The sequence below is a fragment of the Momordica charantia genome, assembly GCF_013281855.1.
Source record: "Momordica charantia cultivar OHB3-1 chromosome 11 unlocalized genomic scaffold, Mcharantia_2.0 BLBB01000011.1, whole genome shotgun sequence".
Classification (NCBI taxonomy): domain Eukaryota; kingdom Viridiplantae; phylum Streptophyta; class Magnoliopsida; order Cucurbitales; family Cucurbitaceae; genus Momordica; species Momordica charantia.
The window spans coordinates 3,330,207-3,356,979 of record NW_028275159.1 but is presented as its reverse complement, the minus strand read 5'-3'; the positions used below and the strand labels follow the sequence as shown (position 1 = coordinate 3,356,979).

General features: G+C 32.3%; 4 protein-coding genes across 4 annotated transcripts; 2 read left to right on the top strand and 2 right to left on the bottom strand.

Annotated features, from left to right (window-relative positions):
* Window positions 1-273: 273 nt before the first annotated feature.
* Window positions 274-1,658, top strand: LOC111018319 (Mitochondrial glycoprotein family protein). The gene is made up of 3 exons (XM_022294396.2): window positions 274-596; window positions 704-1,035; window positions 1,430-1,658. The coding sequence occupies exons 1-3, from the start codon at window positions 360-362 to the stop codon at window positions 1,587-1,589; spliced, it is 729 nt and encodes a 242-aa protein (XP_022150088.1). The 5' UTR covers window positions 274-359; the 3' UTR covers window positions 1,590-1,658.
* A 3,592-nt stretch (window positions 1,659-5,250) lies between these two features.
* LOC111011115 (C2H2 and C2HC zinc fingers superfamily protein) lies at window positions 5,251-6,015 on the bottom strand. The gene has a single exon (XM_022284751.2). The coding sequence runs from the start codon at window positions 5,887-5,889 to the stop codon at window positions 5,305-5,307; it is 585 nt and encodes a 194-aa protein (XP_022140443.1). The 5' UTR covers window positions 5,890-6,015; the 3' UTR covers window positions 5,251-5,304.
* Window positions 6,016-14,802: 8,787 nt separating this feature from the next.
* Window positions 14,803-19,726, top strand: LOC111007438 (two-component response regulator ARR12). Its single transcript, XM_022279809.2, has 6 exons — window positions 14,803-15,254; window positions 15,890-16,042; window positions 16,406-16,786; window positions 17,093-17,169; window positions 17,242-18,501; window positions 19,417-19,726. The coding sequence occupies exons 1-6, from the start codon at window positions 15,125-15,127 to the stop codon at window positions 19,486-19,488; spliced, it is 2,073 nt and encodes a 690-aa protein (XP_022135501.1). The 5' UTR covers window positions 14,803-15,124; the 3' UTR covers window positions 19,489-19,726.
* A 101-nt stretch (window positions 19,727-19,827) lies between these two features.
* LOC111007449 (HXXXD-type acyl-transferase family protein) lies at window positions 19,828-23,961 on the bottom strand. The gene is made up of 3 exons (XM_022279820.2): window positions 23,301-23,961; window positions 22,047-22,481; window positions 19,828-20,545 (listed from the first exon to the last, which is right to left on the bottom strand). Exons 1-3 carry the CDS (start codon window positions 23,745-23,747, stop codon window positions 20,048-20,050), a joined length of 1,380 nt encoding a protein of 459 aa, XP_022135512.1. The 5' UTR covers window positions 23,748-23,961; the 3' UTR covers window positions 19,828-20,047.
* Window positions 23,962-26,773: the final 2,812 nt, after the last annotated feature.

Here is a 26,773-nt window from a genome sequence, read left to right as displayed (position 1 = left end):
TTTGAAATTCAACTAAATATGTTTTTCAAGAAATGTGAAAATATACAAAAAGAATTTGTGGGTAAGAAAACTTGAATTTTAAAAAGGGGAAAACTAAAAAACGAAATGGTTATGAAACGGGTTTTAATGAGCTTATTGGGCTGCATATTACTAATTTCGGCCAGCCCAAACTCAAAAGACCGGAGGCCCACGGGCTGTGAATTGAAGAGACTGCATCCAAATTCCAAAGTCCAAACCCTGGCGATCCATGAAACGACGTCGTACAGCGGGGCTCAGGGACTAAACCCTCTTCCTTCGCTTCTTTGCAATTCCGACCGAAACTCACGAACTGTGAACTTTTACCGCCGGAATCTCTATTCATGTCGGGCGTTTTCCGATCAGCTCACCGGGAGATTCGTTCTTCTTACAGTAGAATCTTCAATCCTCGATTATGGCGCCGCCATTGTTCTCCTTCACGAAGCACCATCATCTCGACGTCGCTCTTCACCAGGCCATTTGTTTCCGCCGCTAATCCCAAGTCTCCCTTCGACGCCATCGCTCTCCGAGTACTTCGTAACGAGATCGAGTATCAGTCCAATTACGCTCCTCCCCATCAGGTTCAGAGGTTCTTACTTCGTCCTATATTTGTATTTTGTTCCCCCTAATTTGAGATTTGATTAATCATTTAGAATGCTTGCTTTAATTCTGTTGCGGAATTCTATAGCCTGTAACGAAGTTCAATTCATTTTCGGTTGAAGACCGACCCGGCGAACAGTGGATCACATTGAGAGGGAAATTTATGGACACAGAAGAAATTAAAATCGAAGCGACGATGTTCGATGGCTGTGAAACTGTTCCTAGACCTGGAGACGACAGCGATGGCGAGGAGGACCTCCGTCTCCATATTAGCGTGCTTGTCGACATTTCGAAGGGTGATGGTTCCGACGATTTGGAGTTTATGTGCTCGGCATGGCCTGATTTTTTGGAGGTTCAGAAAGTATATGTACTTCGGCGAGATAGAATGCTGGCAAGACCATTTATGGGTCCTGATTTTAGGTATCGCTAATCTCAGATGCTCTGTTTCTCATCATTTCTGTTTAACTTTTTTATTGCTTCGGCCACTTTTGGTGATTCATTACAAATTATTGCCCATTTTGGTGTAGATTTGGATGCCCAATATCTGAAAAAATTTGAATAACAGTTTGATGGGGGTTGAAAATTTGTCTGCCCTTAACAATAGTTGGATATTGGTTCAAAGTATGGTTTTTCAATTCTATTTTATACATCAAATGGTATAGGATTGTTCTAGCCCCTCAAATAATTTCTCCAATATTGGTTGGCTATTATCGCAATGCATAATTTAGTTAAGGGAATTAAGTTTTAAGCTTGTTGTGCTCTAACTCCTTTTATCTACTAATGATCTTTTTTTTTTTTTTTTTTCTGACTTCAGGAAACTGAGTGGTGAGATTCAGACGAAATTTCGTGAGTTTTTAGCAGAACGAGGGATAGATAACGAGCTTACTCTATTTTTGCACGAATTTATGATGAACAAAGACAGATGTGAACTTATTCGGTGGTTGGGAACTGTCAAGTCTTTTGTGGAAAGATAAAACACACGCTTCATCAAACATTGTTGTTTCCATTTTTTAAGGTATTCAAAATTATGCTCTCTTTCTCTATATCGTCATTTGCAATAACCAAAGTTCGTGAATCATGATTAATGTTAACATCTATACAGTCGTTTTCTTTTGGGGGGGGGGTCAGTGAAATTGTGTTAATAAAAAGAAGGGGTGCAGAAAGGTAGAACTTAGTGCCTATGGTGATTACAAAAGACTCTATGCCAGTTTGCCGAGAACACAAAAAAGGGGGGAAAACATAGTTAGAATTGAATATAAAGTCTTGTTAATTGGTCCTAATAGAATCATTGAAAGAAATGACTGCACTGTTGTTTCCTTACATTAATACCGGTTCTGTGATTGCCTGCATCTGATGTTTGTTAGCAATTATTATCTTTTGGAAATACAAATTATGTTGATGATGGATTCGGGATCAAGACATCTTTAAGAATGCTTTTCAATTTGAAAACAGCTTTCTCTTAGTTGTGAATGAAAACAGTGTACGTTTTTGGAATGGCATTGGGGTGAGGGTTTGAATTAGGATGGGTTTGGCTTAAGATGCTAAAGTCGTGTTTACGCTATGAGTTTGTTAAGTCGGATCAATTCATGGGGTTTCATTAGGATCTTAAGTCCACCTCCTCTTTCACTTTCTAACTCTGCACTTCAAAGACTGGTTTCCTCAACCCTCTACTTATAGTCTCGGGCTTAACTTTCCCGGGCTTAAAGTGCCGAACCGCGCCCCAGTAACATTTCCTTTGGCCAACTTCTCTTGCTGGGGCTACTCATGTTGCAGTCTCATAATGTCAAGTTAGAAAGGTAAACTTTTTAGAAATTAGTTGTAAGATCACAATTAGAGACAAAAACCGATCTCCATTTTCGAGTTTTCTTCTGTACCACACGGCCCTTCTCGCCCCATTCCCGTCTATATATGTCTAAAGGTGTAATTTTCTGTTTCAGCATGCTTTTCAAAAGTTAAATGTCGATAATTAAGCGAAACTAAGTTAAATTATGGCCTTGATTTTGTTCACATTGGTAGCTTTAGCTTCTGTTGGTTCCCCGCATGTGCCATCATAATTGACTAAACCATGCCAACGTTTCTTTTCTTGCTTTATGATTCCTCTCACAAGTTCAACTTCAATTCTTAAACTTGAACATAAAATTCACGTTATTTATTTATTTATTTTATTTGTTGTTTTGATACGTGAGCTTGTGATGATATAGGATTTTCTAGCGTTGACTTATTGTCTGCATGAATGTTTCTGAGTTTTAAGATTTACCCACTATATACCTCTTTTCTGTGATGGAATTATGCTGATAATGAAACTTTGCAAGATGTTAATTATGTGGATGTTATATTTTACAGAGGAGAGTTAAATATTGATGATTGATAATTTAAACTCTTAAAGCTATAATAATGTTGAAACCATGGTGGCCACCTACCTAGGATTTAATATCCTAGGAGTTACCTTGTCAACCAAATGTGGTAGGGTCCCGTGATTAGTCGAGGTTGCGTACAAGCTGGCCCGGACACACGGATTTAAAAAAAAAAAGCTATAATAATGTTGATGTTGATAAATGGTTTGTGATTATTTCACTCCTATTGGGTTATAAATGTCCATTGTTAGTATTTACATTGATTTTTTTATACTTCTGATGTATATGTTCAACAAAATATGAAAAATATCACAAAATATTACTAATATAGACATAATATTAATATTAATAATTTCTTAACTTATTTAGTAAAGTTGTACGATTTAAATGTTTTTTTATGATTTTTTTTTCGTAACATGTTTAGAAGATCCATCGACATCAACATTTTGTTGATATTTTCATAAAATTGAGACATAGACATTTCTATCGAGATCAACATTTAAAATATTGTTCTTTGACACATTGTTCTTTCCAGCAATGAAAATTTAAAATTATTTTGAAGATGTTCATTATTTATTTATTTTTATATTTTTTTTTAGTATAACAAATGTGAGGTATATGAATTTGAACTCTCAACGTTAAGGGAAACAATAAATGTTATTTGCAGTTGAGTTATGTTTACATTGGTTGAGATTATACTAATCATAGTTATGCTCAAATAAGAAGCGAGTCGGGATTAAGGTTTGAAGCATAATTTTTTTTTTAAATTTCTTGGGTTTTGATGCTCGAATCAAAATTAGGGAAAAAATATTTTTTTAATTAACAAAAAATTGGAAAAGATTATTACTTTTACAACAATAATAAATATTATCCAATAAAATTCCAAATGTGTCATATAGCTTTTCGTGACACATAAGAGCATAATCGAATCAACCAAGTGAGAGTTTATTATATAAAAAAACCAAAGCAGATCCTCCTTGGATTTATATTACAGTATGGCCACTCCTGATATGACAATTATGCCCTTCTAACTCCCAATTATTACCAAATTTTCCTTCCCCATAGCCCAAATCTTTTTAAATAATAAAATTGTTAAAACAGGAATGCAAAATCAATGGTTTTCCATGATGATGACCTAACCTTAACTTTTAAAACAATAATAATAACAATAAAAAATTTTAATTAAATCTTAAAATTTGGCGTGCTGGCCTTCTCATTATAACATATGGCCATTCCATAACCCTAATTAAAATTTAAACATTTTCATTACTGTAGGTCATTTTTGTCTTGTCTATGTTAATTAATGATCATAATTAAATCTATCAATCAATTAATCTAATTGATTCATACGACCGTCCAATTGAAAAAGTCTAATTAATGTAAAAGTTTGAATTTTAATCGTTCTATCTCCATAAGTCAAAAAAAAAAAAAATCAATCTTATCTCTTCCCTACCAATCTCTCTTCTATATGTTAAAAAAAAAAAAAGAATTATAAAAGTGATAAATATATATATATTTTCACCTTCTGTCACTAAATTTCAATTTTCATGACTTGGTTAAAAGTACAATTTAATGTTGTATTCAAAATTTTTTTTAAACATTTGATGAAACAAAAAAATTTGTTTTTAAACACAAACTTCGATGTCAATTTTTTACTGTTTAAATAGATTCTTTTTTGTCCTTTTTTTTTTACTTTTTAAATTCAGAAACTTTGCCCTACAACTAAAAAAAAAAAAAATTGTTCTAAAAGAAGAGAAACCTATATAACACCCATTAGATTTGATACAAGAGGAAATAATTGAACCAAATATCTCAAAATTTTAAAGAAATAGTAATAAAATAGAAAATCCTCTTAGCCTCTTATATATTATATGTTATTTATTTACTCACGTGCATATTTTAAAATTTTTCTTTTCCTTTTTCTCCTTCAAATTTTGCATAAAAATTAAAATTTTATATATATAAAAAAAAGAAACCATTTATATACCGATATAAAATTTGGTGGATCAACTCATCTATTAAGTACAATAAAAATAATGCAAAAACTTAGCTTATTAATGTATACACAAGTATATTGTTCTAATATGATAGACGAAGATAAACATAATTCATTATAGTTAAGATATCTTTATTTCAAAATTGTCAATACCGTCCTATATATTTGTGATATTGATATATACCTATAATAAATGTTGGAAATAATGCATGGATTTTCCATATTTCAAACAAAGATGTCAAATCTAAGAATTTAAGAATAAAACAAAAAGGGAGAGATTAATAATTAACATAATGGAAAAAATAATAATAATAATTAATTAATAATAATCTTCTTAGGTTAGAGTTTGAGAGACAAGTCAAGGAAGTTGGTCTCCTGATCTTGTTTCGTCTGAGAATGAACAATATTACTATTACTATTATTACCGGCGGCGGAAGCTCCGATCGCCGCCCACCCCACGTTTTCAAAAACCCCAAAGCTTCGGCCAGCGACCGCCGTGAGCCGCCCGACGGCCGGCAGCTGACCGATGAACGCCGGCCTGGACCACCCATACCCGGATCCGGAAAAGGCATTACCCGGCGGCGGCTTGTGGATCAGCTGAGAGTGCGCGTGGATTCCGAGGGAGCGTCGGTCAAACACGCCGCCGTGGAGGGCGGGCCAATTACAGGAGTCGAATCTGTGGGCCCGCTTTGCGAGAGTGCGCTCTCTCTTGTGGGCATTTTGGTGGCCGCCCAGAGCCTGGGAGCTGTAGAATTTTCTCTGGCAGTAATTGCATGAGAAAATTCTGGGCTTTGCGTCTGGATTTGAACACAGGTGAAGATCCAATAAAATGGGTTCTTCTTCTTGATCTTGGTCGCCGGAAAATGGGTTCTCCGGCGGCCGACATGGGTCCGCCGCCGTACTACTTCTGCTCGTGGCTTCCATTTGTTGGAGGCTGCAGGTTTAATTTCTTCGACGGAGAGAGAGATTTTTTCAGAGAAAAAGGAGTTGTCTGGAGTCGCAAAATCTCATTAATATAACAACAAATATCGCTTACTGTAACAGCGCTACTTTTTATTTCTATATTATACATAAAATTCAAAGAAAATTTCTTAGTAAAGATTGTTCAATGAGCTCTGCTACATGCTCTTGTAACAATTACATACACTTTTTGAAATATTTTTATTGTGATTTTTCATTCATTCAAATGGTTTAAAATTAATTGTTGCGGTGGCATCCTCTAATAATTTCTCAAGCCTTTTAGGATTATAGTAGAGTCTCGAGTCGAGCAAAGGATACGACCGTGTTGAATTATTGGTAGTTCATTATTTAATTTTCCCTGCATTTGTATTTCTCTTGTTATTTATAAAAATTTTAATGGGTCAATACAAAATACATACTCCCTGATCAGTACCTAAATATTTTTAGAGAAATATATTATACACAGAAGAGTACGAGAGATGAATGGAAAGAAAAAGATTATTTTTCTTATTTATTTATTTTTTCAGAATTAGTTATCAAATTTTTTGAAAGTGGAAAATTATAAGGTATAATCATTTAAGTTTCTCTATGTGAAAATTCTTATTTCTTACTCTCTATTTGGTACGAAATGTTTTTAGTGCTACGGTATAGCCTCGTCAAGAATGATACTCCGATCATCGGTTAACACCTATCTTTGATCGTTAAATTTTTGACAAGTAAAAGAGAAATGAATGTAGAAAGGATATATATATTTAAAAAAAGTGGTATGAAATTTTTAATGGTACTTAGAAAGGAAGATCGTTGCTAAATCTAATCAGTATCAATAGCGTCTAAATGATAAGGACTGAGGCTCAGTAATATTAAAGAATTAATTATAAATGAGCGGGAGAATTATGTGCAAATGAACGGTGAGAAATACTTGGAATTTTTAAATAAATAAATCAATAGACTTTTGTGATGGTAATAGATATTTTATCTATTAAATTATGTCAGGAGAAATATAGAAGTTTTTTTAAAAATAAAATAAAATAAACAAACAGTTTGGAAGGAAACCTAAAGAAATAAAGGCCGACGGTACAGATACGAACAAAAATCTTCCATCAACGAATCGTGGAGGATCTCTTGTTAATTTGATAAAGCATCACGTTTTTATTATTTATTGATTTAAATTTTAATGTCGAAATCAAGATTTTTCTTTTTCCCTTCCTAGAAAGTAGATTTTCAGACAAATAAAACCCATTAAAATCTAGAGCTTAATTAGTTCCCATTATCTGAAAAACAAAAGTCAGCAACTTCTTCACCAAACAAATAGATGAAAAGAAGTAAAAAAAGAGAGATTAAATTTAGAATTGTATTTCGAATTTTATGGTTAGATATCATATAAATAATTAAATTTATTTTAATCCATCCTCTTAAATTTTTGGGTTTATGGATGAACAGTCCATAATTATTAACTTACTAACCATTATAAAAAAATTGACCGTTGTTTATTTTCTTTATGATTTAAATGTAATTTTGATTTTTGTAATTTTAAACAATTTTGTTTCATTTTGGTCTCTGTACTGTCAATTTTTATCAGTTTTAGTTTGACCATAAAATCAGCGTTTCGAAAGTATAGAGACTAAGATAAACAAAAATTAAATGTAAAACATACGAAAATAGACTAAAGCCAAAAGTAAAAATCTTCTGTTGATGCCAAAATTTGATCTAGGGTGATGTGTATACAACGGAAGATGGATTGGTGATCTCTCTTGCGTGCGCGTAACGTGCAAAACCGAACTCAACACCGTAGTACTCTACCCCTAATGCATTCCGAATCTTAAGTTCAAAAGAGCTAGAAGGAAGACAAGTAGTTGGGTGCTAGATTCTCGTATAATAAGGGTTTGGGTACTCTTTCTTTTATAGAGGAGCGGTCTGTAAGGATATGCTCTAAGAGATGTGGATCATATCATTGGACAGAAGATCTTTACAGACATTAAAGATATTTTGATACACAAAATCGTACGCCCACTGAATATCAACAGATATCTACAATCGAATCATTTTGAATCCAGACGAAATAGAGGGAGGGAAGCATAGAGTGGAGGGTGTCAGAAGCAACTACTTATTAGGTGCCTTATTGATCATAGAGGGGACAATATGGGACGCTAGTCAAACAACTATGCCCAATGTACTTCCAAATCTATCTCTCAATTAAGGGCACCCTATCCTTAATTTCTCTCTCCCTAAACTTTGATGCCCCTTTTTTAGGGCTCTCTTTTCACATTTCTTGTCATTGTCCATTAATTTTGTTGCATGCCCTACAGATAAGCGACCATTTTTCAATCATCTATATGTTGTCATCTTCCTACAACTTTCCATTATTTTTAATCCTTCTCCGAAGCTCTAAATTAGTGGGTTTTGGTTCATCTGTCCAATTCGAAATGACTTTTGATTGTAGACTGTAATAACTTAGAATCTGATATGATTTTTGGGAAATATAAATATATTGAACTTTAAAAATTAGTTTCGTTGATTTTTATGAATTATATAATATTAAAGAAGTCTGGATATATTGTAACGATGATGATGATAATAATAATAGAAGGAAAGAAAGGAGAGGAAAAAGTTGGAACTTTTGAAATTGAACTCTCATGGTGTTATCTAAAGGGACACATCATGTGATTGCATGAATCATTTACTTTATTTATTATATTGAAACTAAATCTCTTTATGAGATTTCTCTGTCTTTCTAACATTTGAGTGTTCAATTTTTATTCAAAAGAAACTTCACTATTTTTTGTATTATTTTATTTAATATTGGACTTCTTCACTTTGAATATAAAATTTATGTTTTAACTATTGCAGTCTTGTACCTTTTTATTTTTACTTATATATTTTCATAACGTTTATTTTAGTTGATGTACTTTTAATGTTTGTTCAATTTAGTCTATGTACTGATATAAAACGTTTGTTTTGGTTCATGTACTTTTAAAAAGTTATTATTTTGGTCCCTTCATTTTCATTTTTATATCATTTATTTTAATCGTAATTTTAACATGATACTTCAACTTATTAAATTTCTAGAAATGTAATTACAAATTTTCCTTTGGAAAAAAAAAATTATTTGTATTAAAATATTTTAACACGATACTTACTCACAATTTCTTTGTATAATGACCTCCTTCAAAAAATAATTTTGAATTCTAAATAAAATTTAAAAAAAATAAGAAAGAAAAACATCAGTTTTCAAAATCTATTTTTCTCATTTCTTGAAATTGTGTTAAGATTTCTGTTAAAAACTCAAAATTAAACTAAACAAAGAAAATAGAAGTAACCATTTAAAGCATAGGATAAAATTTAACGAAAAATAAAATAAAATTACATGTAACGTATAAGATGTGGCAGTGATAAAAGTTTGAAGACATTAGAAAATAAATTTGATTGTACTAAAGTTCGGCGAGCCAGAGACAATGTTGTCGATTGTGGGCCCATAGTCCTCTTGTCGGCCCATAGGCCTACAAGCCCTGACAATCATTTCTCAATAATAAAGTTTGGGCTTGGGCTAAACATTGGGCCTTAATATTGGATAGGAATGATCAAAATACTGTATTATTTTTGTTTTTTAAAGAAAATTTTGAAAATTCAAACGTATTTTTATTTTGGCCGCTATCAAATATTTTATTTCGTTCCCTCAACTTTCAAATATTTTGTGCTATTACCTTTTCTCTTTTAAAAAGGCTAAATTCATTGTGAAATTCAACACCCAACCTATATAAATAATCGTCTATATACAAATCTCCTCATTAGTCCAATAAATGAAAGCCACTATTTCTCAAAAAAAAAAAAAAAACGAATCTATTTTCAGATTTTTGTTAAATAATTTATAAAAAATTATTTTTTTTAAAAGAAAATCAATTGACTAGTATAGAATGTTTAAAAGTTTAGAAATTAAAATAAAATGAAATAGGAGAGATAGAAAAATAAGATTCAAATATTTTTAAAAGGATTATACTAAAATTCTATCAAAATTATAATAATGGAAATATGCTTCGAATCATGATTGTAACTTTACAAAATAAATAATAAATCTCCTTTTTTTTCCAAGAAAAAATTATTGGATTAACCCATGTCAATTAATACACTTAAATGAATCAAATATGTTAATCATCAATCATATATATATATATATATATATATATATATAATATTAGCGGTCAGAAACAGCCCATTTTAACACATGTCTATGAATATATATAAAAAAAAAACTTATTGAGATTCAAATTAGTGTCTCAACTCTCAGATGCATGTATTGTAAAAAGCAGAGAAAACATAAATAATGTAAGTGGGAAGGCACCAATGGGAAGAAGAAGAGAAGAAAGAAGGTGGGAGGAAGCTACTTGTGATTTATTTTATTATATTCTAAATCTAATCATAGGAGACAATATTAGCTAATCCCACGCCCTTTTTTATATTTTCTTTTTTTCTCTCTCTTAAAATTTAAAATATAATTTTTTATTTCAGCCAATAAATAATTAAGTGAATAAAGTATCGGCAAGTATTGAGTTCTTGACAAAATATTATAAAGAAACAAGTGTTTTCTGTACATGGGATCGGAGGGAGAAATTTTAATTTTGTGATTATAGTATTTTTAAACGTAATAATTTTTTCTTTCTGGTGGGTCGTGGTTTTTTTTTATTATTATTTGGAGTTTTCACAAGATTTAAGATTTGATTCTCTTTGCTGAATTTAAATGTGGAGATATATGAAATTGAACATCAGACTTCTAGTAAAGAAACAAAATATCTTAACTGTTGAATGGTTGAATCATATGTTGCATAATCATAATAAATAATGCCCTCATTCGTATATGGCTCTTATTCAATGCTATGAATAGTGCTTCGTTTTCATTCAAAATTATTGTCTTTTTTTCCTAGTACTATTTCACCAACCTAAAAGTAATATGTAACTATGAGAATGAGATAACATGTTGAATTATTAAAAATGAAAGTAACAATTATATAATTGATTACATATTCATTGTTATTTTTTTTTCTTTTATTTGTTCCTCTATTTAAGATATTAAATATTCGTCGACATTGACATAATCGTAAATTTACTAATATTTTACTTATTTAAAATGATTAAATACTAATTTATTAATTTAAATCTTTGTTTTGATTTTTTTTATTTTTATAATTCTTTTAAAAATATCCATCGACGTCGATATTTTCATAAAATTGAGACTTCGACATTTCCATACCATATCGTCGTTTAAAACCTTGTCTCAATTTCATTGCACACATGGAAGGGATTTAAAATTAAATTCAAGCGTAGAAAACTTTTGAAAGCTCCACCAGACAAGGCAAAGATATGTTTTTTTTCTTTCTTTTTTTTTAAATAGGAGGGAATAGAAATCTTACCAAATATATATTGATCATGTCATCAAATTTACTTTTAGAATATATACTTTATATATATGTCTTCATCCTCTAAATAATTAAGCTTACAATCTTACCAAATCATATAACAAACACATATATATTCAAACCAAAAATAAAATTCTAAATATTGTTCTTTACTATATTTGCCACAATAAAAACCTTCTTAGAAAAGTCTCACTCAAGTCAACCTTTGAACAAAACATACAAAGAAGAGAATTAGCAATTTTTAACACTCTGCAAAACAAGTTAAAAATAACTAAATTAGAAAGAAAATAAAAAAAATAAAATAACTTTTATGATATGATAAGAATCTATGATAAATACAATATAAAAGATCCTCCTCATACCCACTAATATATATAAAAGCAAAAAAAAAAAAAAAGGGGCAGAGTATATATGAAACATCACCATATCTATGAATATATATTTACAAAATCTTTTAGCCACTATCCCCATTAAACCAAACTCACCCACCCATTTCACCAAAGGCCAACCCTTTTGTCTTCTTCTTAAACTCCAAACAACCTCGCCAAGTCATCACTCCTCTTCTTATCGACACCAATAAAAATTTCACAGCTCTATCTCAGGAGACAACCGTCTGACTCTACTACATTTATGAACTCATGACCTTTAAATTCTTCAGAATATACCAACCGATTTGGACCACTAAGTCAACCAAGGATGATGCAGCTTTTTAATTTTTTGAAATTTAAAGATAGTTAGTAAAAGATATGCTGACAGATAAACACCTAAGTGTTATTTCAGAACATTTAAAATAAAATACAAAAATATATTTCTTTAGACCAAATAAAATAACAGCATAATTTTTTACAAAATTTGAAAACAGGCTTTTCAGTATATGTTTTCCATATGAGACAGTAGTATAATATAGTAGATATTAGGGGTGAGCAAAAGCTTCCGAAAAATCGATCCGATCGACCAAAAACCGACCAAATCAATATCAGTCGGTTGGTAGGCCCTCTCTAATCTCGATAAGAATTATGTTGACCCGATATACTGGCTCCGTCAACCCAAATCAACCCTAGTTGATGGCGCAACTCTTACTGTTGTATTGATAACTTCATTTGATACCATTTTACTTCGTGGTTTATGATCTTTGATATGATCTTCTTCTAAGAAAGTGATATTTGTATCGGTTAATAATTTACGAGTTAAAAGGAGAGAGAAAAAGAAATGAGCTTTTTTGTAGAGAGGGAGGGACATATATTAGATTAGATTAGATATAGAGAGATATTTAGGAGGGAAAGATTCCAATCACATCAAGTAATGATTTAAAAGGGCTTTTATAAAAAATGAAGCATGCTTTGGGGTGTAAGTGTTTGGGTTTTCCACCACAAACAAAAGTGCCCATTTACCTCTTTCATAATTTGTTGCCCTTTGGATTGGGACCAATTATTCAATTCCCCTCTCTTTCTTTCTTCACCATGCATATGCCATATCTTTTTGCATTTTAATTCAAGCCCTCCAATTATATGTTGAATTACTATTTTTGTTTTTAAGCATTCCTTATTGATACAAAATGTTAATGGTTGTTCTATAGAGGAAAGGGAGATGGGTGTGTGGGTGACTTTTGTGATCTAGTTTTGGAGATTTAGTTAAAAATATAAAGCTAATCGATTTTGTATAAAAAAGAACGTGTTTTTATCGATTAAAAGGGGTTGGTTTATCAAATTTTTCCTCGGGCGAAAGGTCATAAAATATCCCAACTCCTTTGGTTTTCAAAACCAATTATCTTTGAAACTCAACTCCCAAAAATTTGCATATATCTCCAACTAAGAGATTGTGAGTTCGATTCTCCACCCACAGTGTTGTACTAAATCTCGAACAATAAAGACTGAAGTTGTAATTTAACCAACTATAAGCATCTATAATTTTCATAACTACACATTTACCTTTCAACTAATCTTTGTTTAGTTGAGTTTTGTATCCCTGGAATGATTTATTTTTAGGTACAAAAATTATTTTGAAAATTATCACGAGACCGAACAAGATGCTATAAATATTGGTTGAGAAAATGCACCTTAATTAATTCATTCATTATCTCCTTTAATCTTTTTTAACATATTCTCATAAAGATGGTTTTTTTTAGTGAGTTGCATGGTGCATGACATCTTATCTTTCTACCAATAATTCCATTGACGTTCAACTCAAAAAAACATCTCGAAACGAAATAAAACTCATTTAATTTTTGGAATGAAATAGTCATTTAAAATGTAGAATATCCCAAATTCAAATTTCTAAAAGTAGGTATTTAACGTATGATGAATGTGTAAATTAGGCCAACTTTGAGTTAAAGTAAAAGTTTGGACTAACACGTCGAACTCGAAAACTAATTCAAGAACCATGTGTAATAAACTAATAAAAACCAATCAACCCAATCAAAACCCATCAAACCAGAACATAGATTTTTTATTAATTTAAAAATTGTTAGGTTAAATTTGCCAAAAAAAACTTACATGAGGGATATGATTTCTTGGTCTTAGAGAGTCAAAATGCACACTTGAGTTGGGTTTCTCAAAGACCATTAGAAATTACTCAACTTTGATCTCAAAAGCACCCCTTTTCCCACTTTATAAAAGATAAAGCTGTTAAAAGCTCAAGTTTTTTAGGGCTAAATAAATAAATAAATTAATTAATTATAATTTTGTTTTCTAGTGAGGTGCATCTTCATCAGTGGCAATGCGCCTGCACACGTGTCTTCCATACACAGCCTTGCTGTGTCCCCTACCACACCGGATCCCACCCTTCGGGAATCTCATGCCTTATTCCTTGTTTGGAATCTGCAAATAAAACGGTTTTTGTTTCCAATATTTTAAAATAAATTTAATGAGATGCCTATATGTAGGTGCCTCTTTTTTCCTTTTTTTTTATACAATATTTCAAAGGAAAATTAGTGTTCAAATTTTATGTTTGGTCTTCAAACTTTAAGTTTAAATATTTTTATTTTGAATTTTAAAATTTGTATAATAAATAGCTTTAAATTTTTGAAAAAAAAAAGTAATAAATAACTGAATATTTACCATTCTTTTTAATTGATACATCTACAAGTGAACTAGTATCATATTAGTCATTACTATTAACTAATAATTTATTTGACAAAAATTCTATAGAAATTTATATTAACAAAATATCTGTTTGGGTTGAGTATCTATCAAAATTGTCCACATTAACAGAGATAATTTACACATGTCTAAAATCTAGAGTCACAAATTCAAATCTCTCCTCTATTGTATTAAAAAAGTAATGACGATCCTTTAATTTCAAGTTTCATCCCCTAAAAAAAAAAATCAATCTTTTAGAAAAATTAATGTAAAAGAATTGAGAATAAATTTTCCAATAATTTTAATGGAAAAAAAAAAAGAACTGAAGTTGTTTGTGGGTCAACCCCTAGTGGAATAGGACGTATAAAACACGCGCCGGATTTGGGAAATCGTGGAAACGAAATTCCATTTTCGCATCGCCATTGAAAGCTGAGTGAGAGTGAGAGGTTGTATACTGTGGAAACTCTACAGAAGCTTTTCTTCCACAGCCTCTGCCTCTGTTCTTCTTCCACAGCTACTCCCTGTCCGTAGATAATTGCAGATTCCATTTTCCATTTCTCTCTCTCGCTCCCCATATTTTCAGACCTTCCTTAATTTTATACGATATTCAATCCCACGTTTTCTTCTGGGTCTTCGCGAATCTCATCCTACGGAGGCCGAATCCTTCCCCCCAGTTCAACCCGCCGGAGTTCTCGCCTGTTGGAAGCTGAAACGATGACGGTTGAGCCGCGAGTCGACGACCCAACTGATCAATTTCCGTCTGGAATGCGTGTGCTCGCCGTTGACGACGATCCCACTTGCCTTTTGATTTTGGAGACTTTGCTTCGTCGATGCCAGTATCATGGTATGCTCTCATCCTCCTCTGTTTCTCGCCCTTCACTTCGTTTCTTGTAATTGGTATGTAGTCTCTGGACTCTGCTCTGTTCTTGAGGATTGTGCCTCTCTCTTTACTTTTTACTTGGTCATTTTGGTGAGATCTTGTCTCAGTTACTTGGGTTGTCAAATCTATTCCGTCCGTTGACTTGATTGAATGCAAAGGAATAAGATTAATTTCAAACTTTTATTTGGATTCCCCTTGTATGGTATCAGAGAATTTGATTTTCTTGATTTCATGTGTCTCGTTGTGTTAATTATTTAATTCTCTATGCCTAATTGAGATTCGTTGCATACACGAACAGTTTTTCTGGTTCTATGATGTTTATGACTTGGTTGCATTTAGAATTTTACATGGTGCATATTCTTGGACCCCTCCTCAAATCAGACTGGTACATACCATCTCTGCAGATAGAATTGTCTAGTTTTTGAATCTTGCTCTGGACCCCTGCAAATTGGTCGTCCGTTCCATCTCATTTCTTCTGATCTATTAAGCCTGCAATATTTTTGGATCTTTTCCTTGGTTTGTCTATAGGTTTAATGATTCGTTTGGCTTTTGAAGACTTGATCCAATGTAAGTTAATTGTTTTTATCTGATATTTGCAGTCACTACAACTAATCAGGCTGTTATGGCGCTGAAGTTGTTGAGAGAAAACAAGAACAAGTTCGACGTGGTTATCAGTGATGTCCACATGCCTGACATGGATGGATTTAAGCTGCTAGAGCTTGTTGGGCTGGAGATGGACCTACCTGTTATTAGTAAGTCTTGAACTGCGCTGCACACACAAACTTCATTTTGTTGTCTCTCTCTTTGGTTTTTTGCAAGGAAGCTTTTCAATGAAAGTTTTGAAGGTCTATTTTGGATACAGATAAATTATTAATTTAAAATTTTCCATAGTTGACCAGAACTAGATCTTAAAGTTTGGCTACTTTAGAGAAAAGTATGATGGTATATTCTAAGAAATAATAAATTACACACTTATCTTGTTTGCGTCCCTGCATTTGTCTCAATAAAATTTGACCTATGGTGCACTTTTACCCTTTAATTTCTCTTTTGAAATTTAAGCTAAAACTGAAGAATATTAACCAGTTGTTTACTTTGATATGTGAACGTGTTCTTAGTGCTGTCTGCAAATGGTGATCCCAAGCTTGTGATGAAAGGAATTACTCATGGAGCATGTGATTACTTGCTGAAACCTGTTCGCATTGAGGAGCTAAAGAACATTTGGCAGCATGTAATCAGGAGAAAGAAATTTGATCCGAAGGACCGAATGAATTCTGACAATCTGGACAAGCCTGATTCTGAGACCGGGGAAGAAGCAGCTGATTCAAATGGGAAATTTAATAAAAAGAGGAAGGATCAGAACTACAATGAAGATGAGGACCAGGACTATAATGGGCAAGAGAATGATGACTCGTCGACCCAGAAGAAACCTCGCGTTGTTTGGTCTGTGGAGCTGCATAGGAAGTTTGTAAATGCTGTTAACCAGTTGGGCATAGACAGTGAGTTCTTCATCCTCTTTGCTTTTTTACTTTTTTTTTTTTTTTTTGGTTGGTAAAAATGGTTTTCATGAATCAACACTTCTCATCATTCCTTTTGAAAAAAAATGGAATTGCTGAATTGCAACTTTCCCCATTATTATCATATTTTTTTAGCTTCAGGATATAGTATTGATAACTTAACCAATGCATCTAGGTACCCAATAGTTAGCTTCAGAATGTGATTTCCTATTAAAAATGTATATCATTCTATAGTCATGTGGATTTCTTTCCCTAATAGTTCTTTCTCTATCTCTTTTTGCATTACAGAGGCAGTGCCTAAAAAGATTTTGGACTTGATGAATGTAGATAAGCTCACAAGAGAAAATGTAGCCAGCCATCTCCAGGTAAACAGTCTGGTGATTCTTGCACCTGTTCATTACTTTTAGAAGCCTAACATTTACTTCTGTGGGTTGCAGAAATACAGGCTTTATCTCAAAAGAATCAGCTGTGTAGCAAACCAGCAAGCTAACATGGTGACTGCATTGAGCAGTGCAGATCCTTCCTATTTGAGAATTGGTTCTCTTAGTGGAATTGGGAATTTCCATTCCTTGAGTGGACCTCCACAGTTTCCCAACACTGCTTTCAGATCTATCCCGACTACTGGGATGCTTGGTCGATTGAATACTCCTGCTTGTATGGGTATGCACAGCCTTCCTTCTCCGGGTACAGTTCAACTGGGTAGTTTGAACAATCCAAGCAATGATCAGCCTGCATTTCAGCCAATCATGCTTTCTGGAAACCGCAGCGGGAATATTTTCCGAGGAATGCCAGAGCCCTCAGAACTTGATCAACTACAACATGTTAAGCATGGGACCCATGTGGACGACCTCTCTCCTGATTTTGATGAGAGAACAGTATTTCCTGCTTCCATTGGCCTACCAAATGCAACTATGACTGCTGGTAGCTTGAGCAATCCTCTTTTAGGATTAACTAATGATCCCTTGATTTCAGAAGTCCAGCATCATGAAGTCCACAGTGGTCGAAAATTTGGACCTCAATCTTCCATTTCAGTAGTATCCTCCAACTCAGAAAGTTCACGTCCTTCTCTAGATAATGCTAGATGCACCGGTGACAATTGGTCGAAAGCTGTTCATTCATCCAGGATCCACTTGAATACCATTCCATCCAACAACCTTTCTAATATCTCTACTTCCTACCATAGTCACTTGAGAGACAATACTACCGGTGCATTGCATATTGGAAATTGTCTTTCTGACATTTCTTCCATCACTTCAATATCTACCCAGTCCCGTGATTCGCAAACAGATTCTCAATGTCAAGTAGCCACAACCAGCAATAAATATGATCAAGTATTCAAAAAGGTTCCTGTTCAGAATTGGAACGACCACAAAGAGGATGCCTATTACCACACGGCTGTCGCCTGTAGCTCATCAAATTCTTTAACACCCGTGAATGGTGCCGCTGAGACGCTACCCAAGCATTTGGAAAGTCATAACACGATCTTCTACGGAAGCAAGGATCTTAATGTGACTAGTCAAGCAAATGTTCTTGATCATGCAATGGTGGAACATGATCAATTCAAGAAATCAGCTATGGAGACATCACTCGTGTTGAAACAAGGATACCTGTACGATCAGCAGCAAAAGATGCAAGCTAGATTTTCGTCAAGTAACTGTGGCTCCTTGGAAGATATAGCATGTGCAATGATGAAACAGGTAACCTCTTCTTTTTGTCTTGTTAGTGGTTTCACTTAGCGGTTTTAGGCTTCAATCACTAACCTTAGTATCTTCAAAGTTAATAGCGCTGGTACTGAAAGGGAGAAAATTGTAACTTTGTGATTGTATCTAGTGAGAACCCCTTTCCTTCTTTTACTGCAATTCTGAAACCAAGTAGTGAACAGCGAATTGGTATCCTTTCCCATTAGATATGATAACAGAATATCCATTCTCTCAGATTTTTCTTTTTGCTTTTTTCAGTTGACAACTCAGTTTCTACTCGAGTTCAATGTGTCTGTCACATCAACCATGGCATGTTTCTATGAGAAAACAATACATGAATGCCAGCAAAACATTTGTTTGGATGCATTCGATAATCTTTCTTTCCCTTTAAAGAACAAAAAGAGAGAGAACATGTTCTTGGCTATTGTTTTAATCTATGCCTTCATAAGTGAATAGTTTATTTGCCCTGTGTCTATGCTACTTTTTTCCTTTCCTCTCCTCTCTCTTCACTTGAGGCCTTCCCTTTATTCTGTGTCTGCTTATTTTTATAACAGAAGAGTAATGAACTCTTAAGATCATCTCGCTATTTAGCCTTACACTATATATGTGGTTCTGATTCAAACCCAAAAATTCACATGAAATTGATAAGTTCATAAAGAGGGATAGTAAGGACATTGTGAGGGATAGTTAGCAACCAAGAGTGTACTTTCTTAAATGGTCAAAATTGCATGTATGGGTACATTTCCATATCAATACTAAGAGATATTCATTTTTAAATTCAGTTCTTATCAGGAACTCATAACTTGTATTGTCAACGTTATTTTCAGCCAAGATTTCGGTTATGAAAAAAAATTGCTATTGTCTTTTAACACTATAGTTTCCCAGTCACAAACAAAATTTGATACTCTGCAGGAACAAGATGATGGAAAGTTGTTGGAAGGAGACTTTGGATGTGATAGTTACCCGATCGGAACATGCATGTGAATCCCGAAGAAAAAAGTCTCGAATCGAACATCCAGTGTTGTCTAGTTTTTCCTCAAGCAGATTTTAATGTATTTAGTTCCTGCAGGTTTAGCTCTCTGACCATTGTTCTTCTCATTTATCCTCCTAAGTTCAAGAGGAAGTCTCTGTTTTCATTTTAATTCCATGACTGTTTGTTGCTATTCATGTTGGCCAACAATTGTACATTGTAATTCATATGGGTAATGATTCTGTTTCACTACACTACACGTGATCGGTTTCGTTTTTGTTGACTTTCGAAACGATATCTGTTTTTAGATTAGATGGAAGTTATTACAGCACCCACCTCAATGTTGACACTGATTTAGACCACAAAAGCCACCCCCAAATCCCTCTTATTCTATGCAGAAATCACATTTTTGTCTCTTGGTACTACTATTTGACAATTTGTTCTATAGTGAACAAACCCTTTTATTGTTATAACTCTTTCTCTGATCCTATTCAAACTTATCACTCTGACCCACTATAGGGATACCCTAAAATAAAGCCAGCCACCCCTGAAGAATAAGAGAAACTTTGAAGCTTACTGCATACTGGTCATGAAGTAGGAAGAGAAAGTGTCGAGAGTATGCGAGAGCAAAGTGACCCGAACATCGATCGACTGGCTATCTGCTGGGTTCTGCAGAAAGTAAGCAACCTCGAGGATCGGGGGCTTCAAAGGCGAAGCGTAGGCAGCTTGTCCATGTAAGAAGTCAATCTTGTGGAATGGCATTCTGGTCCAATCTGATACAACAGTGAGCTCCTTGAGGGGAGGAAGTGAAGCCTGAGGCCCTTCCAGGCCTAGTTTGTATGCATGAACATAGTCGTTGTTGACTCGAGACTTGGCGTTTTGTATCATTTCGACTATTGTTCTGTGGCTTTTTTCCTCGAGTTGTTTTGCAGTTAAGGTGACTGAAGCGAGCACAAAGGCGTTTCCACTGAAGCCTTTGGGCAGAGGAGGTAGAAGCCTGTTCCTGGCATCTACGGCAAATTGTAAGCACACCATTTTTTCCTTGTTCACAGACAGAGCCTTGGTCCTTGCCTGTACCGATAAGTCAGAAAACCGGGCCACAGAAATTTCATTTTACCCCTCAGCATTAAGCAAATCTTAATTTCATGCAATAATAATAATAATAATACTAAATGAATGATACTAATAAAAAAGGAGGTAGAAAATTGTTTAAAATTTGATTAATGATTCTATCACTTTTTTGCGTACAAGTGGGGTGAGAGAGTTGAACTCACGACCTCGGACATAGTTGCCAATTACTGTTGAGTTAGGTTTATATTGGTAATGCGCTTATCACTTATTTAAACTTTTAAGTTTAAAAGTAAATTAATTTCACTCTACGAAGTACAAAGCTGGAGAATGAAATGTTTCCTAATATTAATTAATGGATTTTTAATTTAAAAAAAAAGTAACATATTTTATTAATATTCTAAACATACGATTTTACCAAAATAAAAATTAACATAAATTATCTTTTACTAGGCACGCATATTAAAGATAAAAGGAAATAAGAAGTTTAGTGTAAAAATGTCAAATGATTTAGTTAAATAGTTAAAGTAAGATCCAGCAACAGTAATTAACATTTACTCCCTATTGTAAGGTCGAAAGTTTAAATCTCTATATCTCACTTTGTTGTACTCAAAAGAAATATAGTTAAGATTTTCTCATTATAATTGGAAATTGTTTCTAAAATAAAATTATTTCTTTAAAATTTTAACATAAGTGAAAACAAATATCATTCAACTTTTGTGGACCAACTACTAATTAGAATGTATTTCTACAAAAAAATTCTCAAAATGATAACAAACCCTTCGATTAATTTCATGGTTTAAATTCTATTGTAATTCTTGAACTTTTATGTCTATTTTATTTTGGTTTCTAAATTTTTAAATATCATTTTTAAAAACTATTTTTTTTATTTGTTTAATGGGTCAATAGATGTCTATATGAACAAATATTTAATATATGCCAACAAGAGTACAGCTCTGTAGTAATTGACATCTACTTTTTTCCATAAGATCGAATGTTCAAACACCGATATCCCAATTTGTTATACTAAAAAAAGAATTAAATTCATATAACAACTTAAAGATCATACGTGACGAGGGAGAATATTTGGGGGTAGCAGTTCATCAAAGAAGAAGAGACGAACTATGAAAAGAGGAAAGGAGGAGAGTTTCAAATCAAGACCACTCCATTTAAAATTTTATTAGTTAATAACACTAACAGTTAATTTAATTTAGGACCATTTTAAATTATTTTCTAAACATGGAGTAAAAGTGTATATTTTAAAATTTTAGAAACTAAATATATACCTAACTCAAATTTCATGGATAAAAATGCATTTTGCCTAAAAAAATCTCAACTTTTCCACTTTTCTCTCAAATATCAAACATTCAATAATTGTCAAGACAGATTGGTAATAAACTAAATATTTTTTCTAAAATTTTCCAGTATTCTAATTCACAAAAAAAATTTAGCGGTAGACAACAGGAAAAAATGCACGAAATTATTGAAAGTCGTAGTTAGTTACCTTCCAGAGATGAGCAGCAATGACATCGAAAGAGGAACAATGGAAGGCAGCATTTGCACCCAAATTAGCATTGTTCTTCAGCCTCTGAATCATCTCTCTACTCACTCTAAACGTTGTGCAAAAATATTCATCTTTTTTATTTTTACCCATTTCACCATTATTCTCACGGCCAGCTTGCATTATCAACCCGTACAAATGCTCGATCGCCACCGCTGCCGATGCCGAACTCCGGGGATTCCCGAACTTAGCCATATCCAAAAGGCTCCCTCTCTGGTGCACTGGCCTCTGCAACTCAACCTGATGCTCCATCCTCTGCTTGAAAATGGCGGATTTTGCAGCCCATGCAGTAAGAAAATCGTGCGCAGCTGGCCCGTCGAATAAACTGTGGCTTATTCCTGTCCCTACGGTGTATCCTCCGCACCCAAATCTCGTCAACTGTGGATTTTAAGTATTTATTCGTGAACAACTATCTCTTACTTTGCGAGAGTGAAAATGCAGATAAAAAATATTTTTTTTTCTTTTAAAAAAATGAACTCTCAAATTTTTAATGGCGCTAAGCAAGAATATTGTCCAATAGAAAATTCAAGAAACGTTTAAATAGGTCAATAGGTTTTCGAATTCATTATCCTGATTTACTAATTGAAAATTAGAATGACAAGTAATTTATCTTAGAATTCTACAAAATTCGACTATTTTTGTTTACATAAAAGAAGTAACCACCCACGATTTCATTATATTTCAAATGATAACAAACAACCAAATTCATTAGGATTTGAAATCTTTCAAAATTTCATAGAAACAAACAAATTTGTGTGCTTATTTAGTTAAAAAAAAAATTCCAGTCTAGACACTTAATTTTCAATTTTGTATTATCAATAAATTTGTTAATCTAACGCTTTATTAAGCTTCAAAACAACATTAAAAGGATGAACAAAAATAATTGCCTTTACAGACTGTGAAGTATTCATTGTCTAATCCAAAGCTTGTCTCTTTGCCCTATAAAGCATAGACATAGCCACTGATCTTTTGTTTCTTTTGTCCCAAGCAAATAAAATCAACATCATCCCAAAAAAAAAAAAATCCTTCCTTTCTTTTCTTTGTCATGAAACTAAAGAAAAATTGTGTTGTGAACAAATATTTCTAGACATGGCAACAAGAATCGAAGACAGATTTCTTGATTCACTTTTTTGATCATCAGTATATAAAAGATAGAGAATTGATCATATATATATATATATATATATAATCTCTCACCTGAGCCACAACCAAAGGGAACTCAGAGAAATTGCCATTCAAAACAGGTTTATAAACCAACTTCTCAGAGAACTCATTATACTTGGAGAGATCTCCCAGTCCCGAGATCTCGACGTTTGTCATCGCCTGAACAAGAATCACGCCGCGGTTGTTGCACCGGAGGTTCAGTTTCCCGTCGGTGGGGCTCGGCTCCAACCGCCCCGCAGCCTGGGGCCAGACCGCCAAGGTTTCTTCTAAGCCTGCCTTCAATTTGGTGAAGACTAAATCAAGAGATGAACTTGAGTAGGCAGGAGATGGATTGTAGAAGAAAACAAGGTACATGTGCAAAGGGCACTGCCTGTCCAAATTGGAGAGCTCCAAGAGTTTTGGAGGGTTTAAGGTTTTGGGGAAAACAGAGATAATTTTTGTAACAGAAACTTGGGAATGGGTTTCATGGAGAGTGGCCATTAATGGGGTGTTTTTTTGAGAAATTAAGGAACACTAGGGTTTAATTTTGTGATGGGATTTTTGTTTTGTTTTCTGTTTTTTGTGTGAAGAAGAGAAGAGAAGATTTTGGCAAATATAAGGGCTTGGGGTTGGAGATTGGAGATTCCTAGCTAGGGTTCATCTCTCTAATTGAAAATTGTTTTCATAAGTTAGGTCCTACATAATTATGTTTGGTAAGAATTATAAATTATATTGTTTTTCTTTTTGTTTATCATTGATGCTATATATATGTGCTTAATTACATCTATTTGGCATTTGTTAGAATAAATTTATATAGTATACAAAAAGGTAGGGTTACTCTATGAAATCTAGGGTTTGTGTTTATGTAGCTTGTAAGATTAGCAAATTTGTAGTATGAAAGAAGCAAATTTGTATAACAACTACAATTCTACGAGTAAAGATTCAAACTTTTCGATGGGTAGAAAGGTAAAAGATATCTTAATTATTGTTGAGCTATGGTCAAATTGGCTGATAATTATACTAAGAAACATATAGATAAACATGATACATAACCAATCTATTTTATGTGTTTAATTAATATGGTATAGAGTATTTGATCCACTTTTTAAGCTTATTATTGTCGCATGTAAGGAATAATATATTGAGCTACAATAAGTTCAAGAAATTCTCTCATTCCCAAACATTTTTATACAGACAACAGTACACATTGCATATGTGTCACTCCGAGTATGGTTTAATGGATAAAATGCCTTTATTACCTTCTCTAAATGTTGAGAAAGCTCGATCCCACTAGAAAAGAGATAAATAATAACGGTCCGTTTGTTCCTGTTTCTTGTTTCTATTTTTTCATTTTTAATAAAAAATAAATAAATTGTATGACATCAACCTCCATGAAATTATATTTTGTAACAAATTGGAAATGAGACCAAGAAAAAAGAAACTTGTTTTGGTTGTTTCTAAAATTTTTATACAATAGAATGTTCTCAGAAATGAGAAAAAAAACATAGTTAGTAGAAAATTAGAAACGTGAAACAGGAAACATTACTAAACAGACCCTAAATAAATATACCCCTACGGTTTCTATATCATTTGAAGCTTCTTGAACGAACTTGTGATCTATTTTTCATTTCTAAAATTTTAGAAGTTTTAGTTACATTTTTAAACGCCTAGATTATACTTCTATTTAGTTTCAGACATATATAACATGCTTATTATTAATCTATTTAGTTATCTACTACATCACATCAACCGGATAAAAAATCTTATAATATTAAGAGAGTAAACACAGAAACTTAATTAAAAATCAAGCAACATAAAGTGAAATTAATTATAATTTTTGTATTAACAAGATTATATATTAAGTTAGCCCTAATTAATGGGGGAATTCAGTGAAATCACCGACTGGAAGTAGAAGAAGAGGATGAGAAAATGACGACCCACCACCTGTTTTTGCCCTAAATCTCATTATTATAACCATTAATATTTAATAATGAATGAGTGACAGTCTTTTAATTTAAATTTAGCTCTGCATGCTTTTCAAATCCACCTCTCATGGAACCTCTGAAATTTTTCTGCAAAACCCTAATTTTAGTATTCTGTTGCGCTGTGTTTAATTTTCAGGAACACACTAAAAATTACAAGTCATGTCGTTATGATCAAGAGATTAATAAGAAAACCCTTTTATTTTTATTTTTTTTTTGGCTTTCTTTTACCATCTTTTTTCAGGTGAAAAGTTAAAATCAAAAGTTATTTTTTTACCAATTTGATAACATTCAATTTTTGTTTCCAACGTTTTAGAAACCTAGAGATTTAACTTTGACTGTTACTTGTTACTTGTTTCTCGTTTTTTATTTTTACTAAACATTTTAAGAACAGTATATAGAAATTTCATAAACAATACAATCAAGTTTTTGGTTCGTATTTTTTTTAAGATATAGATAAAAACTTAGAAATAGAACGTTTAATTTTTCTTAATTTTGCTTAAACTGAATTAAAAGCCTGAGAGGGCCTGGCGGGTGCACAAATACTGAATAAACTAGCAAGGCTGTGATGTTTTTAGTTAACAACCTGGAAATCACGATTTAATCCTTGAATTTAGTAAGTAAAAAAATTTTGTTTTTACTATTTAAAATTCGTGAAAATTTAGTACTTAGCAATTTAACCTTAGTAGTTTTATTAATTATTTATAATGATTTAATTCCATTAGCATACCATATAATAATAAATACATATAAGAATATAAACTATAAAAACTAAATCTGAAATTAATCATTGTGAGAAGATTTTTCAAAGAAAGATTCGTTACAAATTTTATACTACAATGGGCTAGTCTTTTTTAGTGTATAAGGGGTCATTTGAACGAGCATCTAGACTCACATATTTATTTTGTAGAAATACAGGATGCTAGTATCTTAGGACGTCCATACGGGAAATATCTAACATGTTTTGAATCCCGTTTTGAAACATATTCTTGTGTTAAGGACATCCTTTTTTACATTTTTTCTTTTTTTTTTTTTTCATTTTTTAGGGTCAATTTTCTTTATTTTATTTTTAATTTATAATCAAAATAAATTAATGTATTGATTAACTAATAAACAACTTTATGCATCTTTACCTACTACATTTACATATTACTAAATTAATTAAATTATATAATATTTCACTTATTTTTAATATTTTTAAGGAATTGTTATTAATAATGTTTATTATAATATATAGCAACATTTTTTAGCGAGCAACATACATTTGATATTTTTATTCTTAAAAAAATATAATCTGATAATACGATAAATAAATTTCACCTAATATTATATAATTGTCCTTTTGAAAAAAATATTAAGTCGAAAATAAAATTTATATCGAAAAATAATTATTCAACAAAAAAAAAATCTTATATTAACATGAAGTAATTTTCTCTACCAAATAACCTAAAAAAACATTAAATTAATAAAGACAAATATATTATATTAAATGTAAATTATATTAAATTAATGTATAAACGGTAAGACTATTCATTATATAAATTT

Excerpts from the sequence above, each read along its gene's own strand:
- LOC111018319 (XM_022294396.2), top strand. The coding sequence starts at position 360 with ATGTCGGGCGTTTTCCGATCAGCTCACCGGGAGATTCGTTCTTCTTAC. Across the intron at positions 597-703 it reads ATTACGCTCCTCCCCATCAG|CCTGTAACGAAGTTCAATTC; the intron begins GTTCAGAGGTTC and ends GGAATTCTATAG. Across the intron at positions 1,036-1,429 it reads TTTATGGGTCCTGATTTTAG|GAAACTGAGTGGTGAGATTC; the intron begins GTATCGCTAATC and ends TTCTGACTTCAG.
- LOC111011115 (XM_022284751.2), bottom strand. The coding sequence starts at position 5,889 with ATGGAAGCCACGAGCAGAAGTAGTACGGCGGCGGACCCATGTCGGCCG.
- LOC111007438 (XM_022279809.2), top strand. The coding sequence starts at position 15,125 with ATGACGGTTGAGCCGCGAGTCGACGACCCAACTGATCAATTTCCGTCT. Across the intron at positions 17,170-17,241 it reads ATGTAGCCAGCCATCTCCAG|AAATACAGGCTTTATCTCAA; the intron begins GTAAACAGTCTG and ends TGTGGGTTGCAG. Across the intron at positions 18,502-19,416 it reads CATGTGCAATGATGAAACAG|GAACAAGATGATGGAAAGTT; the intron begins GTAACCTCTTCT and ends GATACTCTGCAG.
- LOC111007449 (XM_022279820.2), bottom strand. The coding sequence starts at position 23,747 with ATGGCCACTCTCCATGAAACCCATTCCCAAGTTTCTGTTACAAAAATT. Across the intron at positions 22,482-23,300 it reads TCCCTTTGGTTGTGGCTCAG|TTGACGAGATTTGGGTGCGG; the intron begins GTGAGAGATTAT and ends TAAAATCCACAG. Across the intron at positions 20,546-22,046 it reads TTGCTGCTCATCTCTGGAAG|GCAAGGACCAAGGCTCTGTC; the intron begins GTAACTAACTAC and ends TTATCGGTACAG.